We start from the raw sequence: 17682 nt of genomic DNA, 5'->3' as shown, positions 1-17682 counted from the left end.
AACTATTGGTTCCTTTTTGCCATCAATTATTGAGGACCTTCCCAAACATGCTCTGGAAACAGTGAAAGCAGGCCAGCAGAGCATCACAAATGCTCAGGGATGACAAAAACATACACGGAATGACAACTCTTAGGATAATCACTCAGTACCTTTTTGACCTTGTTTTTTTTCTCATAGGTCTCTGAAAGAGGCTTTTTCTTCTGCTGAGTTGTGTCTTTGGAGAAAAAATACTCAAATTCACCAGGGTCCCGAATGTCAGGTTCTTCTAAGGAATCCCATAAGGTTGGTGTAGCATTTTGGCTTAAAAGAGAAAATGACATGTTAACCATAAGAATCAAAACGAAGAGAATACAAGGAAATCTTTCTAGAGCTCATTTTAATTTTTAAAAAAAAGATGTAAAACCCTAGTAAAGCTTGAAGAGCTTTTCGTGTTCTACCTTTTTGAAAGTCAAATTTACTACAGAACATTGAAACATACACACATAAACATATTTCCAAAAATAAAGAATAGTCATTCGATACAATCAAGGCGAGCACTCTAGAGAAACCTCTTTGGGACAGAAATCCTGGGATTGAGACTGCCAGGCCCACCCCACCTGCTCCACACTCAGACTGTGGCATTTCCATGATGGATAAAAATGGGCACCACATAAAGGCTAAAGGGATAATCAATGTTGAGACTTTGACAGGATGATTCTTAAGTAGACTGAAAATGGAGTACTAAGGTAAAGAATGTCCCCTCTTTGGACTTTCTCTACTTGTTTTAAATGTGGTTTTCAGCATTAATGCAGGTAAACTCAGTAGAGGGCCCGTCATATGTGAACAGGCTATGTCCATTTAAAAATGCTGATTTTTAGACTGGCTAATGGTAAGGGTGGGGTGCTGAGCGCAGCAGAACCCATGGCTCTGTTTGCTTTGACCCATGCTCTGGGTTCCCTGAGCCTGATGGCCGGCAATCGCCACTCCCATCTCAAGTCTGCTCCCCGCCGCCCAAGTGATGAACAATGACTTTCTCCAGCTGCCTTGATGTTGCTCTCCTGTTGCACAGACCTTACTTCTGTGGCTCTTATTGCCAAGTTTCTGTCCTGTAGGAGTCCTACGCAGTACACCATTAGACCAGTGAAGAAGAGGAAGTCTGGGGGCTGAGACCACACAGGCCACATCTGAATACAGGGTATGGGTGGGGGCCACAAGCAACTTTATGGCATGATGGACTTTCTGTGTTTCCAGCCTGAACAGGAGACCCAGCCGGGACCCTTTGAGGAGAAAGTTGTCAGAGTCCGCTATGATCTCTGCAGGTCAGCAGACATAGTTCTGGTTGCTGGAGGCAGAGGGAGATGCTGGATTGTTGCCACAGAAAACATGCAGGCTGGAAATGTAACCCTGAATTCTTACCACGTAGGCTGCATGGCAGTTGCTGCCCAGGAAGGGGATACACATCCTCTTGGGGCCCTGCCTGTGGGGATCCTTATCAACAACGTGGAAATTGAGCCAGGTCAGGGCCCCAGTATATCTGAGCTGCAGGGATATGCGGTGTGCTGCTTTTGAAGGTAAATGGGACAGCCATCATCCAGTCGCCTTCTAAGAGGCAGATGCAGGTGCTAGAAACGTGCATAACAACAGTCGGCCAAGTATCCCACTTTGATCATAACAAACGGGTCATAGGAAAGGCAGGTTGCAACCTCTGGATAGGCAAGAGGCCTAACAGTGGGCTTTGGCATCGCAAGGGGGGCTGGGCTGGCCGAAAGATTTGGCCACTGCCCCCTGTGAAGAGTTATGTGAAGTTGCCCTCTGCTCCTGCCCAAAGCTGATATTCCTGAATTCTAATAAAATGGTCTCCCATTAAAAAAAAAAAAAAAAAATACTGATTTCTAATATCTCAGCCCCCTAAATAACAATATTAACAAAAAAACTTCTACTTTATACCTTCATGAGGATTCAACTAAAGCAGCCCTAGGAAAACTGTGTTCTGGTTTGTCTTCTAGAAACAGGGGTACCCTAGTTTTGAAGCAGAGAAAAGAAAAGCTGTTGAAAAACAGGTACATCAGAATAGCCTCTGAGCTGAGTCAGATGGGCCACTATCCACGTTCCCCTCAGAACACATTTTTCTCCAAATGTTTACTTTCCTAACTCCCACAGCCAGGAAAAAACAAGTCTCATCTATATATTTATTGTTTTTACATAAATTATACAAATGTATAAGTATAACCTATAACATCTAAAACTATTTACCTTTGTTTCAATATATATTTTTTTCAGTCAACGACAACTAAAAAGACAACTACTATTACATGGGAAAGTCCACCTTGTTCTTTTTATACTATAAGGTGATTTTCATATTTAAAACAGTGGGACAACATGGTGTGTTCACATAGTGCGACAGGTCTATCATTCCCATGAAAGATGACATTTTAGCTCTGGCTACATTCACCTCTTCTCCCTTCTACTTTTTTTTTATTTTAATTTTTCTAATAATGGAGCCATTTAATAGTATATGTTAGCATATATAAAGTTATAAAGTATAACAATATAATGAACATCTGGGAAACTATCACCTACTCCAAGGGCTAGAACATTTCTAAAGATGAACATCCATCTATGTGTTCCTTTTTCAGCCATGCCCCTCTGCTACTCACTCAAATTTGAAACACAAAGCCCTGAGGAAGGGAGATCTTTGCTGGAAAACATAGCCAGGGAATTTTGGAGCATGCAGCAAGTTAAGGGTACTGGTCTGGGCCTCAGGAAGTTTCTGGGCAGCTAAAGAGAAGAAGGTGCTCCAGGGTGTCAGGCAGACGGCTCAGACCCATCCCCCATCCTGTACCTGCTTGGCCCCAGCTACATGGACTCTGAGCTCAGGCCAGTATGACTAGTGTTGTAATTCACTCACATGCTGGAGTAGATCGGCTTTGGGAGTAAAATTAAGCACTTCATCACCATTTACAACATTGTTTTTATGGCAAAGGCATTTCCAGTACTGAGTAAGAAAACTATAGAATATCACCTTTGTCAGAGATTTGGGGGAAAGCGGCATTTGGCAGATCAATAATAAAATCCTGCTTACAATGGATGACCTGCCATAATAGTCAACTGTTTGCTGACCACTGAACATACATTCTAGGATAAAAGAGACAAAAAAGAGGAGAGGGAGGAGTAGGGGAAGAGAGGTTAAAAAAAAAAAAAATGTGGGAGGCGGAGCAAGATGACGGCTGTGTAACAGCTTCCTTGCATCTGGGCACCGTGAGTCTGGGGAGATAGGACTCCAGGCATCTCTGGCTGGTGGGATCTGCCTATCATCACCCCTGCGAGGACACAGTGAGTCAGCGAGAGACTTCTGGACCCCAAGAGGAGGACTAAAACAGTGGAAAACCGGCAAGTGGTCACGTGTGTTCAGTCCGTCTAAACCCACCCGCAACTGTAAGTTCAGTAGCAGCGAGACTGCAAACCAGAAAGGCCTTACCTGTGAACTGTTTTGGTGTCTTTGGACTTGGCACTCAGTTGAACTGCCTTGGGGAGAGCCTGAGTGGGAGTGTGGAGAACTTTGGCTGTTGTCTAGGGCTCCAGTCTGAGCGGCTGAGCCAGACGGAGCTAATAGTGTTTGGCTATGGGTCACAGGGAACCATTGTGAGCGATCTGCCCCAGCAAGCTCCGCCCCCAGGGTCGCAGAGCTAGAATTGGGTGGGATCTGGTAACCCAGAGACCAAGTAGCCTAAGGGCGGAGTCTGAGCCGCCTTGCAGCCCTAACCCTCAGGGGCAGAGTGAGACCAGTTTTGGCATACTGGGTAAGTGGATAGCCACTTCAGCAGTGATTCCAGCGACAAGTACTTCCCTGGGAAAGCTTCTGCTCAGCAAGTTTACAAGTTCAAAGTGCCTTTTAAGTGGGCTGAAGAGAGATTTAGGGTGTCTACCTGCTGGGGTTTGAGAAATCAGCAGTCTCCAGTCGTATCAGAACTCTGATTAATATCTCATACCCCAGAAGACCACATGTTGCCCAGACAATATTCAATAACATATACATACTGCTTTCTTTTTGGTTGTGCTTTTTTTTTTTTGGTTTTTTTTTGGTTGGGTTGTTTTTTTTTGTTTATTTTGATGTTGTTGATGTTGTTTTGTTTTTTAAGTTCAACCTTTTGCATACAGATCCTTTTTCTTTCTCAATTTTTCTAGTTTAATCATAATTTCCCATTGCTGTCTTTTTCAATAATTAGAACTTCATTTTTGCTAGTGTTTCTATCGCTATTATTTGGTTTTTCACCCAATTTTATCCCGTAAAGTTTTCTGTTTGCTTATTTTGGTTTGATTTATAGCATTTTTGTCTTTCCTCTCTACTTGGTGGAGGTGGGGTACTGTGTCTGACCACTGAACAAAGAGCTGCTGACCTCAAGGGAACCACCCAACTGGGTACCCCCAGAAGGTGGGGGTTTTTTTTTAAGGTTGTATCAAAGTACCCTACTGTACACCTATATTGCTCTGTCTCCCTCTTTCTGTGCCTCTCTTCTTTTTGTCAATATTCCTTTTACCCACCCCCTCTCCTTTCTCTATTTTTCTTTTTTTTTTCTTATCACTCGGTCCTCCTTTCTTTCATCCCTTTTTTGCTCTTCAACCTTCTCACCCTTCTGGTCCTGTAACCCTTAGTCCACAGGCACGAGAACTTAAAGAGCAAGAGGAGGTGAAAGGAAAATTAGGGCAAGGAAACAGATAAAAGAAATCACTCATGAGGAAGAATCAGCAGAAAACTCCAGGCAACATGAAGAACCAGTCCAGAACAACCCCGCCAAGGGACCATGAGGTAGATACTGCAGATGATTCCACCTATAAAGAAAAGTTAGGAATGACAGAAAGGGAATTTAGAATACACATGTTGAAAACAATGAAAGAAATGATGGAAACAATGAAGGAAACTGCTAATAAAGTGGAAAATAACCAAAAGGAAATCCAAAACAGAATCAAATAAGAGATGAACGATATGAAGAATATAAAAAGGATATAGCAGAGCTGAAGGAACTGAAACAGTCAATTAGGGAACTTAAAGATGCAATGGAAAGTATCAGCAACAGGTTAGACCATGCAGAAGAAAGAATTTCAGAGGTAGAAGACAAAGTTCTTGAGACAACTCAGATACCAAAAGAGGCAGAAAAGAAGAGAGAGAAAGCAGAACGTTCACTGTCAGAATTATGGGACGTTATGAAGCGTTCCAACATACAAGTTATAGGAATTCCAGAAGGGGAAGAAGAATGCCCCAGAGGAATGGAAGCCATACTAGAGAATATTATAAAAGAAAATTTCCCAAATATCACCAAAGATTCTGACACACTGCTTTCAGAGGGCTATCGAACCCCAGGTCGCCTCAACTCTAACCGAGCTTCTCCAAGACACATTGTGATGAACCTGTCCAAAGTCAAGACCAAAGAAAAGATTCTGCAAGCTGCCAGGAGTAAGCGCCAGTTGACCTACAGGGGCAAATCCATCAGAGTGACCGCAGACTTCTCTAATGAAACTTTCCAAGCAAGAAGACAAGGGTCATCTACCTTTAATCTACTTAAACAGAACAATTTCCAGCCCAGAATTCTGTACCCTGCTAAGCTAAGCTTAAAAATTGACGGAGAAATCAAATCATTTACGGATATACAAACATTGAGGAAATTCGCCACAACAAGACCAGCTCTACAGGAAATACTTCAACCTGTTCTGCACACTGACCACCACAATGGATCAGCAGCAAAGTAAGAACTCAGAAATTAAACGACAGAACTTAACCTCCACACTGATGCAAAAGATAAAACTAACCAATGGACTCTCACAAAATAAGACGAATAGACTACCACCACACTTATCAATTATCTCAATACATGTTAATGGCTTGAATTCCCCACTGAAGAGACATAGATTGGTTGACTGGATTAAAAAACACAAGCCATCCATTTGCTGTCTGCAAGAAACACACCTGGCTTCAAAAGACAAATTAAAGCTCCGAGTCAAGGGTTGGAAGACAATTTTTCAGGCAAATGGCATTCACAAGAAAAGAGGAGTTGCAATCTTATTTTCAGATACATGTGGATTTAAAGCGACTAAAGTCAAAAAAGACAAAGATGGTCACTTTATATTGGTCAAGGGAAAAATACAACAAGAAGACATTTCAATTCTAAATATTTATGCACCCAATTTAAATGCTCCCAGATTCTTGAAACAGACCTTACTCAGTCTGAGCAATATGATATCTGATAATACCATAATAACAGGGGAATTTAACACTCCTCTTACAGAGCTGGACAGATCCTCTAAACAGAAATTAAACAGAGATATAAGAGATTTAAATGAGATCCTAGAACAACTGTGCTTGATAGACGCATAGAGAACACTCCACCCCAAAGATAAAGAATATACATTCTTCTCATCACCCCATGGAACATTCTCCAAAATTGATCATATCCTGGGACACAAAACAAATATCAACAGAATCAAAAGAATTGAAATTTTACCTTGTATCTTCTCAGACCATAAGGCACTAAAGGTGGAACTCAACTCTAACAAAAATGCTCGACCCCACCCAAAGGCATGGAAATTAAACAATCTTCTGTTGAATAACAGGTGGGTGCAGGAAGAAATAAAACAGGAAATCATTAATTTCCTTGAGCATAACAAAAATGAAGACACAAACTACCAAAACCTGTGGGATACTGCAAAAGCAGTTTTGAGAGGAAAATTCATCGCTTTAGATGCCTACATTCGAAAAACAGAAAGAGAGCACATCAACAATCTCACAAGAGATCTTATGGAATTGGAAAAAGAAGAACAATCTAAGCCTAAACTCAGTAGAAGAAAAGAAATATCCAAAATCAAATCAGAGATCAATGAAATTGAAAACAAAAGAATCATTCAGAAAATTAATGAACAAGAAGTTGGTTTTTTGAAAAAATAAATAAAATAGATAAACCATTGGCCAGACTAACGAGGAATAGAAAAGTGAAATCTCTAGTAACCTCAATCAGAAATGATAAAGGGGAAATAACAACTGATCCCACAGAGATACAAGAGATCATCTCTGAATACTACCAGAAACTCTATGCCCAGAAATTTGACAATGTGAAGGAAATGGATAAATATTTGGAATCACACCCTCTCCCTAGACTTAGCCAGGAAGAAATAGAGCTCCTGAACAGACCAATTTCAAGCACCGGGATCAAAGAAACAATAAAAAATCTTCCAACCAAAAAATGCCCTGGTCCAGATGGCTTCACACCAGAATTCTATCAAACCTTCAAGGAAGAGCTTATTCCCGTACTGCAGAAATTATTCCAAAAAATTGAGGAAGAAGGAATCTTCCCCAACACATTCTATGAAGCAAACATCACCCTGATACCAAAACCAGGAAAAGACCCAAACAAAAAGGAGAATTTCAGACCAATCTCACTCATGAACATAGACGCAAAAATTCTCAACAAAATCCTAGCCAATAGATTACAGCTTATCATCAAAAAAGTCATTCATCATGATCAAGTAGGCTTCATCCCAGGGATGCAAGGCTGGTTTAACATACGCAAGTCCATAAACGTTATCCACCATATTAACAGAGGCAGAAATAAAGATCACATGATCCTCTCAATAGATGCAGAAAAAGCATTTGATAAAATCCAGCATCCTTTTCTAATTAGAACACTGAAGAGTATAGGCATAGGTGGCACATTTCTAAAACTGATTGAAGCTATCTATGACAAACCCACAGCCAATATTTTACTGAATGGAGTAAAACTGAAAGCTTTTCCTCTTAGAACTGGAACCAGACAAGGTTGTGCTCTGTCACTTTTACTATTCAACGTAGTGCTGGAAGTTCTAGCCAATACAATTAGGCAAGACAAGGAAATAAAGGGAATCCAATGGGAGCAGAGGAGGTCAAACTCTCCCTCTTTGCTGACGACATGATCTTATACTTAGAGAACCCCAAATACTCAACCACAAGACTCCTAGAAGTCATCAAAAAATACAGTAATGTTTCAGGATATAAAATCAATGTCCACAAGTCAGTAGCCTTTGTATACACCAATAGCAGTCAAGATGAGAAGCTAATTAAGGACACAACTCCCTTCACCATAGTTTCAAAGAAAATGAAATACCTAGGAATATACCTAACGAAGGAGGTGAAGGACCTCTATAAAGAAAACTATGAAATCCTCAGAAAGGAAATAGCAGAGGATATTAACAAATGGAAGAACATACCATGCTCATGGACGGGAAGAATCAACATTGTTAAAATGTCTATACTTCCCAAAGCAATCTACCTATTCAATGCCATTCCTATCAAAATACCAACATCGTACTTTCAAGATTTGGAAAAAATGATTCTGCGTTTTGTATGGAACCGGAAAAAACCCCGTATAGCTAAGGCAGTTCTCTGTAACAAAAATAAAGCTGGGGGCATCAGCATACCAGATTTTAGTCTGTACTACAAAGCCATAGTGCTCAAGACAGCATAGTACTGGCACAAAAACAGAGACATAGACACTTGGAATCGAATTGAAAACCAAGAAATGAAACTAACATCTTACAACCACCTAATCTTCGATAAACCAAACAAGAACATACCTTGGGGGAAAGACTCCCTATTCAATAAATGGTGTTGGGAGAACTGGATGTCTACATGTAAAAGACTGAAACTGGACCCACACCTTTCCCCACTCACAAAAATTGATTCAAGATGGATAAAGGACTTAAATTTAAGGCATGAAACAATAAAAATCCTCCAAGAAAGCATAGGATAAACACTGGAAGATATTGGCCTGGGGAAAGACTTCATGAAGAAGACTGCCATGGCAATTGCAACAACAACAAAAATAAACAAATGGGACTTCATTAAACTGAAAAGCTTCTGTACAGCTAAGGAGACAATAACCAAAGCAAAGAGACAACCTACACAATGGGAAAGGATATTTGCATATTTTCAATCAGACAAAAGCTTGATAACTAGGATCTATAGAGAACTCAAATTAATCCACATGAAAAAAGCCAACAATCCCTTATATCAATGGGCAAGAGACATGAATAGAACCTTCTCTAAAGATGACAGACGAATGGCTAACAAACACATGAAAAAATGTTCATCATCTCTATATATTAGAGAAATGCAAATCAAAACAACCCTGAGATATCATCTAACCCCAGTGAGAATGGCCCACATCACAAAATCTCAAAACTGCAGATGCTGGCGTGGATGTGGAGAGAAGGGAACACTTACACTTCTGGTGGGACTGCAAACTATTACAACCTTTTTGGAAGGAAGTCTGGAGAAACCTCAAAGCACTCAAGGTAGACCTCCCATTTGATCCTGCAATCCCATTACTGGGCATCTATCCAGAAGGAAAAAAATCCTTTTATCATATGGACACTTGTACTAGACTGTTTATTGCAGCTCAATTTACAATCGCCAAAATGTGGAAACAGCCTAAATGCCCACCAACCCAGGAATGGATTAACAAGCTGTGGTATATGTATACCATGGAATACTATTCAGCCATTAAAAAAAATGGAGACTTCACATCCTTCGTATTAACCTGGATGGAAGTGGAAGACATTATTCTTATTAAAGCATCACAAGAATGGAGAAGCATGAATCCTATGTACTCAATTTTGATATGAGGACAATTAATGACAATTAAGGTTATGGGGGGGGGAGCAGAAAGAGGGACGGAGGGAGGGGGGATGGGGCCTTGGTGTGTGTCACACTTTATGGGGGCAAGACATGATTGCAAGAGGGACTTTACCTAACAATTGCAATCAGAGTAACCTGGCTTATTGTACCCTCAATGAATCCCCCCACAATAAAATTAAAAAAAAAAAAATGTGAAACTTACTAGGAAGCTGAAAAAGTAGTTAGAAGAGAATTTCATTAACTAAATGTCTTTTTCCTATTCTGGAAATCAGAAAACAGAACGGAAGGTGGCAAATGGTAAAAGAAAAAAGAAAATCAGTTCCTGCTAGTGGAGAAAAGTGAGCTAAGTAGATGGGAAACATGTATATATAAAAGTTGAAGATTCACATTTTGTTCCTTGTCCCCAAGACTAAAACCAAAATTTATCAAGTACATATTACACAAAGTGCCTAGCCCTCTGGTTATACAAAATATTAAAATACCATGTCACCTCCTTTAAAAGGACATACTCCAAATATTTTTACATTTTTTTCCCCCAAACATGAATACTACATAAACTCTGTAGACCGTTTTCATTGAAAAGAAGTTGTCTCATTCAGAGCTGTAAAACATTTTGAGGGATCCACAATAAAAGAGATGGAATGTGTGGTGCTGACAGGACATGGTCACACTGGGGTCTTAAGACATCAGAGAGGCAGCCCCGTTTCCTGGTTCAACTCCAGGTCCACTCATTCACCAAGCAGGGCTCTAGGAATGTCCCATTATTCTACTTTTCATTTTCCTCAAAAGTGAAGCCCTAGATTCATGGTGAAACCAATGAGATCTTGAATATTCAATTGTTTTCATTCTCAAAGGGAGAAAAAAAAATCCAGACAATGTTAATCCCCTGCTTCCTTTTTATCCCACCTTGAAGAGTGGGCATATCTCCCAGTGGGACTGTTTTATGGCCCCCATGCTCTGGCACAGGATCCATTGCTGATGAAGTCTCTCAGGGAAGGAAGGGACGGCAAAGCTAGTAAGAAACAGGTGTGGAACAGCTCCGCACTGTCAGAACACGCTATTCCAGAGCCAGCAGGTGGGACTCATCACCCTGGAATAACTGCAAACTAATTTGAGAACACTAATAAAGGGATATGACTCAAAATAAATATTCCAGGAAATTACTTCTTAGAAAATTCTTTCTTAGGAAATATCTGAGTCTTGATTGGGAAAGGGGGAATAGCAGAAGCTATTACATGATCATCTCATTTTTTTAACTATTCATGTGGGAAATTATAAAGCATAATTAAATTTTGGAAAAGTATCAGGATATTCTACAAATAAATTCTTGGCCTTAATTTCTGGTGCAAAAAAAAAGACTACAATATGAAGTACATAGTCAACTTGGTTCACCAAATGGTTAGTTTTAAGGTATTCCCTGCTCCTCCTATAGTGATTTCCCATTGATGGACTGACTGATGGATTGAGTCATTCATTTAGTTTTAGAGACAGGATTTTGCTCTGCAGCCCCAGCTAGAGTGCAGTGGCATCATCACAGCTCACTGCAACCTCAAACTCCTGGGCTCAAATGATCCCACTTACTCATTTTCCTGGTATACACCACCACACCAAGCTAATTTTTTAATTTTTTGTAGAGACAGTCTCATTAAGTCGTTCAGGCTGGTCTTTAACTTCTAGGCTCAAGCAATCCTCCTGCCTTGCCCTCCCAAAGAGCTGGGATTATAGGTGTGAGCCACAGTGTCTGGCTTAGCTGTTTAATAAATGTAAAATGATTATTTTTAGTATCCTGCCTTCCCTAAAAAAAATGTTATATAAATTGAAGAATTCATCACCATATTATGATTTGGGTGATACTTTTTTTTTTTGATACAGAGTCTCACACTGTCACCCTGGGTAGAGTGCTGTGGTGTCATAGCTTATAGCAACCTCAAACTCTTGGGCTCAAGCGATCCTGTTGCCTCAGTCTCCCAAGAAGCTGGGACTACAAGCATGCACCACCATGCCTGGCTAATTTTTCTTTTTTGTCTTTTTTTAGTAGAGATGGGTCTTGTTCTTGCTCAGTCTGGTCTCTTATTTCTGAGCTCAGGCAATTCACCAGCCTCAGCCTCCCAGAGTGCTATGATTATAGGCATGAGCCACGGCGCCCAGCTTGGATGATATAATGAAAAATGTGTTTTATATTTACTACTTTTTGCAAACCAACTTCAAAACTAGAAACTGGTCTGGAAACAACATTTCTTTCATTGTCTTACTGACAGGCTCAAAAAAGGAGGCAGAAGAAATCAAACTCAAATCTGTTTGAATGGAAGTGTCTAAATGACCATAAGCAAGCTGCCTTACAAACCCAGCTTAACAACCTTTACAAGTGGAAGATGCTTTTTAGTATTCACATACTGGGGCTTCTCTGAAGGACAACAGATACAAAGAAAGATTTGAGAGCATTTAGTAGTTGGAGGAACCACAGTTCAAACAGACAGAGGTATTTTAAGGCTCCCTTCTGATTCAAAGAATTCAATAATAAAAAATAATTAAAATAAATAATAAAAAATAATTAAAATAAATAATAATAAATATTAAAATAAATAATAAAAATATATTAAAATTCCTTTTAATAAAAAATACACATATATGTTAAATATCCAGATCACAGGATTGATGAAACCATTTAAAAACAAGATAGTGAATCATAAAAGAAATTCTAGGCTGGGCATGGTGGCTCACAGTTATAATCTTAGCACTCTTGGAGGCCAAGGCAGGTAGATTGCCTGAGCTCAGAAGTTTGAGACCTATCTAAGAAAGAATGGGACCCTGACTCTAAAAATAGCTGGGCATTGTGGTGGGCAGCTGTAGTTACAGCCACTTAGGAGGCTGAGGCAAGAGGATTGGTTGAGCCCAAGAATTTGAAGTTGCTGTGAGCTGTGATATTCCCGCACTCTAATTAGAGTGACAGAGAGAGACTATGTCTCAAAATAAACAGATAAATGATATTCTAGAAATCCTCAGTGAACCTGTACAATAAAATCAGGCTCAATTTCGTTGTGATTACTCATTAATTACAGTGACACTGGAGAAGGTCCTAGCTTAGGCTTGGACTCTTCTCTAGTCTACAAAATGGAACACGATTCTTCCCAGACATCCCAACCTCCTTTATCCAAAGCAGTCACTGGATCACGTTGGATAATGGGGGCCAGCCCCACTATGGAGACGTTGAACTGGTAAAGACAAACATCACCTGAGAAAAGTCCTGGGGATTCCCAAGCTGAGGATGGATTAGGGCGGCGCTTACCTTCTGTCACTTATTTGTATCCGAGTCCAGTATAAAGGCTTCATGGGACAACTGGGCTCGATGGCTGGTTTCCGAGGACCCTGGCTGGAAGAAGAGCTGAGGCCGAAGTAGAGTCCGGGAGGGGGTGGGGGCGCCAGTCCTGGGGGGGCTGGGGCAGGAGGCGGCCCCCCAGGGCGGGGCGGAGCCTGGGAGTTAGGCAGGGGTGGAGGCGGGGGCGGAGGTCCTGGAGGTGGAGGTGGTGGCGGTGGAGGAGGCGGCGGAGGAGGAGGCCCAGCGCTCACAGGTGCAGCTGGAGGGGCCTGCGACAAAGATCCAAGTCCAGGCGGGAGAGGAGGCGGCGGAGGGATGGCTGCCGGTAGAGGGGGCGCGGGAGGGGGAGGTGAGGCCTTCTGTGGACTTGAGGACAAGCCTTCCGCAGACGGAAGCGATGCGTGGATGTCTTTGCTGTCATTTGGAGGAGAAAGTTGGCTTAATGAGGTGATATTCAGCTTTTTGGGTACTGTGTGGTTACTTCGGGTTGTTTTGCTTTCGCCCTCACAGGGCTTGAGGAAGGTCTCTCTGTCCGTCTGGATGCACACATTTCTGTAGGTCTTCGGAGGACAGTCGTCGCTGGTGGAGATGCACGCGTCCCTCCGCTCCTCACGACCCCGCCAGCGGTCTTCCAACTCGCGTTTGAGATTTTCAATGGTTTCTTCTAGTCTGGCTGTTACCACTGCATGCTCTCCCCGGAGGTGAAATGCCTGAAGTTCAAACTGGGCCTATTAAAAAAAAAAAAAAAATCAGTGAGAAAGAAAGTAATGAATTTATTAAAAAAAATAAAATAAAAAATAAAAATTTCAATACCACCAGCATGTCACCGCAGCACTGCCCACGTAAAAGTGGAGAAATTCACACCCAAAAGGGTATAGATTTCATTTGATGAATTTTTCAAGGACCTACACAGCTGGGAGTCAAAGTTTAATTTCATATAATCTGAGCTCACAAGAGATAATTATCATGGATTAAGGCTTAATGTAAACCTATTACCTAAGAACTTTTACCAGGTTTTCGTACCAAATGCAAACCACAACTTTTAATAAAGCTGCAGACACGCTTGAATACAGAGGATGTCAAGAAATATATACACATTTTAAGAAAGGGGAAAAAGTATATTGGAATCGCAATACTCAAGTGACATGACGTTTGACTTCTCTAATGACAAGAAATACAAGACACAAGATAACAAATGTCATGGGTACATACTGCATATTACAATTTTGATAGTTTTTTTCTCCTTTCTTAAAATGTGGATACATGTTTTAGCACCCTCTGTAAATGTTTTATAACTTTTGGGTTTGGCTTAGAAAAAGAAAACCATAAAAAAAAATTAGATGTGGAGATCCTTCTGGCTTGATGCTGCTATTTTCACATCAGTTTTCTAAGACAATATAGTGGAAACAACAGGCACAAGGAGAAACAATGATAAACATTTTTAAAAAGTTTCCATATCAAAGCTGCTCAAAACCAATATTTGTGTCTGTTCCACAACAAAGTAATAAAGAAGCAATACAAATGCACAAATAATAAGGTTATTAAAATATATTTTCTTCTATACACAGTTTTTAAAACTATTAATATATTTACCAGACAGTAGCCTTTAAAGTATTTGCCACCTCAGTTATTTTAATGCCTCGAGTCCATGGTTTGCACTTATTAGCACAGAGCTAATGTACTCTCAATCATAGCCCAATTCCCAGTGTTCAAAGCCATTTAGCCTGTTACAATTAATTGGAAAGCAATCAAATTTAGAATTTTATTTGAGTTTCCAAAATCCAATGTAATAGTAATTTAATATTTTTGATGAACTAATTTCTGCCTCCCTCACCAGATTATAAACTCCCCAGGATCAATCAGTGACAGGATTATCTCTACTGCTATATCCCAGCAACTAGCACAACTAATACACAGCACTGAAGGGACGCGTGAACAGAAACCACTATGGTGTTTATATTCACTGACATTATCCCAGGAGCCTTCAGTATGGCCGAGCAAGATTTCTTTTACTATAATTTCAGCCCACAAATGTCTGGAACACCTAAATACATACAAGGGCAGATCTCTTTTGCACTAGAAATGTAAAGAAATATTTTGAATGGCCTAGTCAGGCAAGGTAAAGACACAAAAAGCTTCTCTGCCTTCATTGTGATAACTTTTAACTACTTTTTACAAGGTTCAACTTTTCCCTAAAAACTTCTCATGGGAGTCAGGTGTAGTGGCTCACGCCCGTACCTCTCTGGCAGGCTGAGGCAGGAGGATTGTTTGAGCTCAGGAGTTTGAGACTAGCCTAAGCAAGAGCTAGACCTGTCTCTAACTAAAAATAGAAAAAAAAAAAAATGAGCTATCATTGTGGTGAGCACCTACAGTCCCAGCTACTTAGGTTCAGGCAGGAGCATCCCTAGAGTTCAAGAACTTGAGAATAGCCTGAGAAAGCTAGACCCCACCTCTACGAAAAATTAAAAAAAAAAAAAAAATAGCTGGGCATCCTGACCAGCACTTGTAATTCCAGTTGTGGGGGAGGCTGAGGCAGGAAAATCACTTGAGCTCAGGAGCGTGAGGTTATAAGAGCTAGGGTGATTCTCACTCTAGCCTGGCAACAGAGTGAGAATGTCTCTCAAAACAAAACAAAGCAAAATTAAAAAAGAAAAATAAAACTCTTACTGGGATAGCCCAATGGGACAGTTGTAACGCTTGAACAGTTTTTCTTTAATTTTGTTAGCGATAAGCACAACTGCTCAAGGACAGTAGGTGGCCTGAATGCTAAATAGCCACATGAACCCCTGCCAGATGCCAGGGGAAGACTAGACCTGTGCAAAGCTGGTGCAGACCAGAACAGACCACCTCCAGTTACTACGGCTCATTAATGTATCATTATAACATGGAAAACCTCCCCTAAGAAAATAAATTGCTATTTTCTGTACACAAGATGTATGACAAAGCATGTATGTGAACTGCATCTGTGCGCCTGAAACTCCACCCTCTACAAGCTCACACAGCTCCTCCACTTGGTACCTGACTCCTTAAAGCTCCCACACCTCCCTTTGCTCAGGGAAAAGGTGCCTTTGAACCTAAGCTCCCTTTTTCCATTCTTTGGTCATTGAATTAATACCTGAATGCCCTACCAATTGGGTGTTCTTTTTTTTTTTGAGGCTAACATAAAAGAGGGCAAGAACACAGTTTTCCAGTAATGAACCAACCTTTAAATAAACAGCCAAGGTCAGTAGAACTTAAAGGCAGTTTTGCCAAGGCTCATCTTCTCAGATGTGGAGATGGCCACCCAAGCCAACTCTGAAGGAAGGGGCAAGTTCAGAGGACTGTCTATTTCTTGTATACACAGCGGTTAAGTGCCTGAGCTTGGATTCATACCATCTGTTTCATCAACTACCAAGCAAGGATAACAGCGAGTTATCACTGGGGCTTAGGCATTATGCCTGAAACACAGTAAGTTCTAGATAAATGTTACTGTTAGTTCCTGTTACCAATGATAATATTAATATTAGTACCTTCCTAATTATTCTCATACTTTTAATGACGTCACCTTTGTTGAGTGATAGGCATAAAACTAGGAAAAGCTCAAGCCATTGGAGTAAGCAAAGTACTACAAATATAAAAGTTTTATCTAGCTTTTTGTGAGTTCGACTACCAAGTAAATAAAAGTAATTCCAAGCTCCATTCAACTATGTGGACAAGACAATCTCCATTGCTTGATAATCAACAGAACAATTAGAACAATCTTTGCCCAGGATCCTCCTTATGAAACATCAAGTCCAGGCCCCTCCAGCTAAAACTACAGATAAGACTGGGTCAAAGGCATATAATGCTTTTATAGCCTGTTGACTTTCTTTTACCGAAGCATTGGAAATGACCTTGTAAGCGGTAGACAATTACAAATCATTCATTTTTAGTGTTCTTTAGGATATAAAAAGTCTCATGTGTTCCCCTCTCTCCCATTCTCCCAGCTAAAAAAACTGTGGCTTTTCTGCAATGATTCCAACACATCATCTGAAAGGAGACGGGGGCTGAGGTGTGACACATTTTTAGCCTTTAAATTTCATCCACCTTCCTTTACTTAAAACTTGTTTGCTTCTATTGCTTTCTTTCATTTGTAATAATGTCCTCCTCCCACCTTCAATAGTCTGTTAGTTGATGCCCATCTTCTAAGCAAGATTCAAACCCACTGTCTTTGAGAGGGCAATCCCTGTTAAATCATCCTGTTTTAATCACCTTTTTTCTTTTAGTGGCACAATTTTTATCTTTCTAATGGAGTGGTCCTCAAGCCATTTTCCCATTAGAATCACCAGGAGCTCTCTGTAAATGAAAACTGGTGCTCAGGCCCATGTCCAGAGATTCTCATTTAATTAGTCCAAGATAGTGCCCTGGCACTGGTATCCTTAAAGCTCTCCAGGGGATTCTGTGGGGTACCCGAAGTGAAATCAACAGCAACTGCTTAATCTTCATTCTGCTCTACCACAGCTGAGACAACATCACAGCATCAGTGGGTTCTTTTGGCAATGATGATTTTCACTTGAGTCATTTCAGAAATCTTTAAGGAAACATGTTATTTAATAAAGCCCTTTCCTAATCCATTATGTACCCAAAAGGGAATGTCCCTTCATTGCCCTTGTTGAGAATAGTTATCATACATAGCAGATAAGCCTAATTTTTTTCCCATTATGTTCATTGCTCTTCAAAACCTGCCTAACATTTATTTCCCTATACT

General features: G+C 40.6%; 1 protein-coding gene and 1 pseudogene across 2 annotated transcripts in view; one reads left to right on the top strand and one right to left on the bottom strand.

The window, feature by feature from the left end:
* The window catches only part of FMN1 (formin 1), a 417492-nt gene that overhangs the window by 226606 nt on the left and 173204 nt on the right, over positions 1–17682 (bottom strand). For both annotated transcript variants that reach the window (XM_053594041.1, XM_053594043.1), the window contains 2 exons: positions 12927–13684; positions 150–300 (listed from right to left, as the gene is read on the bottom strand). In XM_053594041.1, coding sequence (XP_053450016.1) covers positions 150–300; positions 12927–13684 — 909 coding nt within the window. The remainder of the gene's footprint in view (positions 1–149; positions 301–12926; positions 13685–17682) is intronic.
* LOC128587653 (39S ribosomal protein L2, mitochondrial-like) lies at positions 901–1811 on the top strand (annotated as a pseudogene).

This window comes from Nycticebus coucang, chromosome 6 (assembly GCF_027406575.1).
Source record: "Nycticebus coucang isolate mNycCou1 chromosome 6, mNycCou1.pri, whole genome shotgun sequence".
Lineage (NCBI taxonomy): Eukaryota > Metazoa > Chordata > Mammalia > Primates > Lorisidae > Nycticebus > Nycticebus coucang.
Note: the sequence above shows the minus strand (reverse complement) of the source record. Positions and strands in the feature narration are given on the sequence as shown.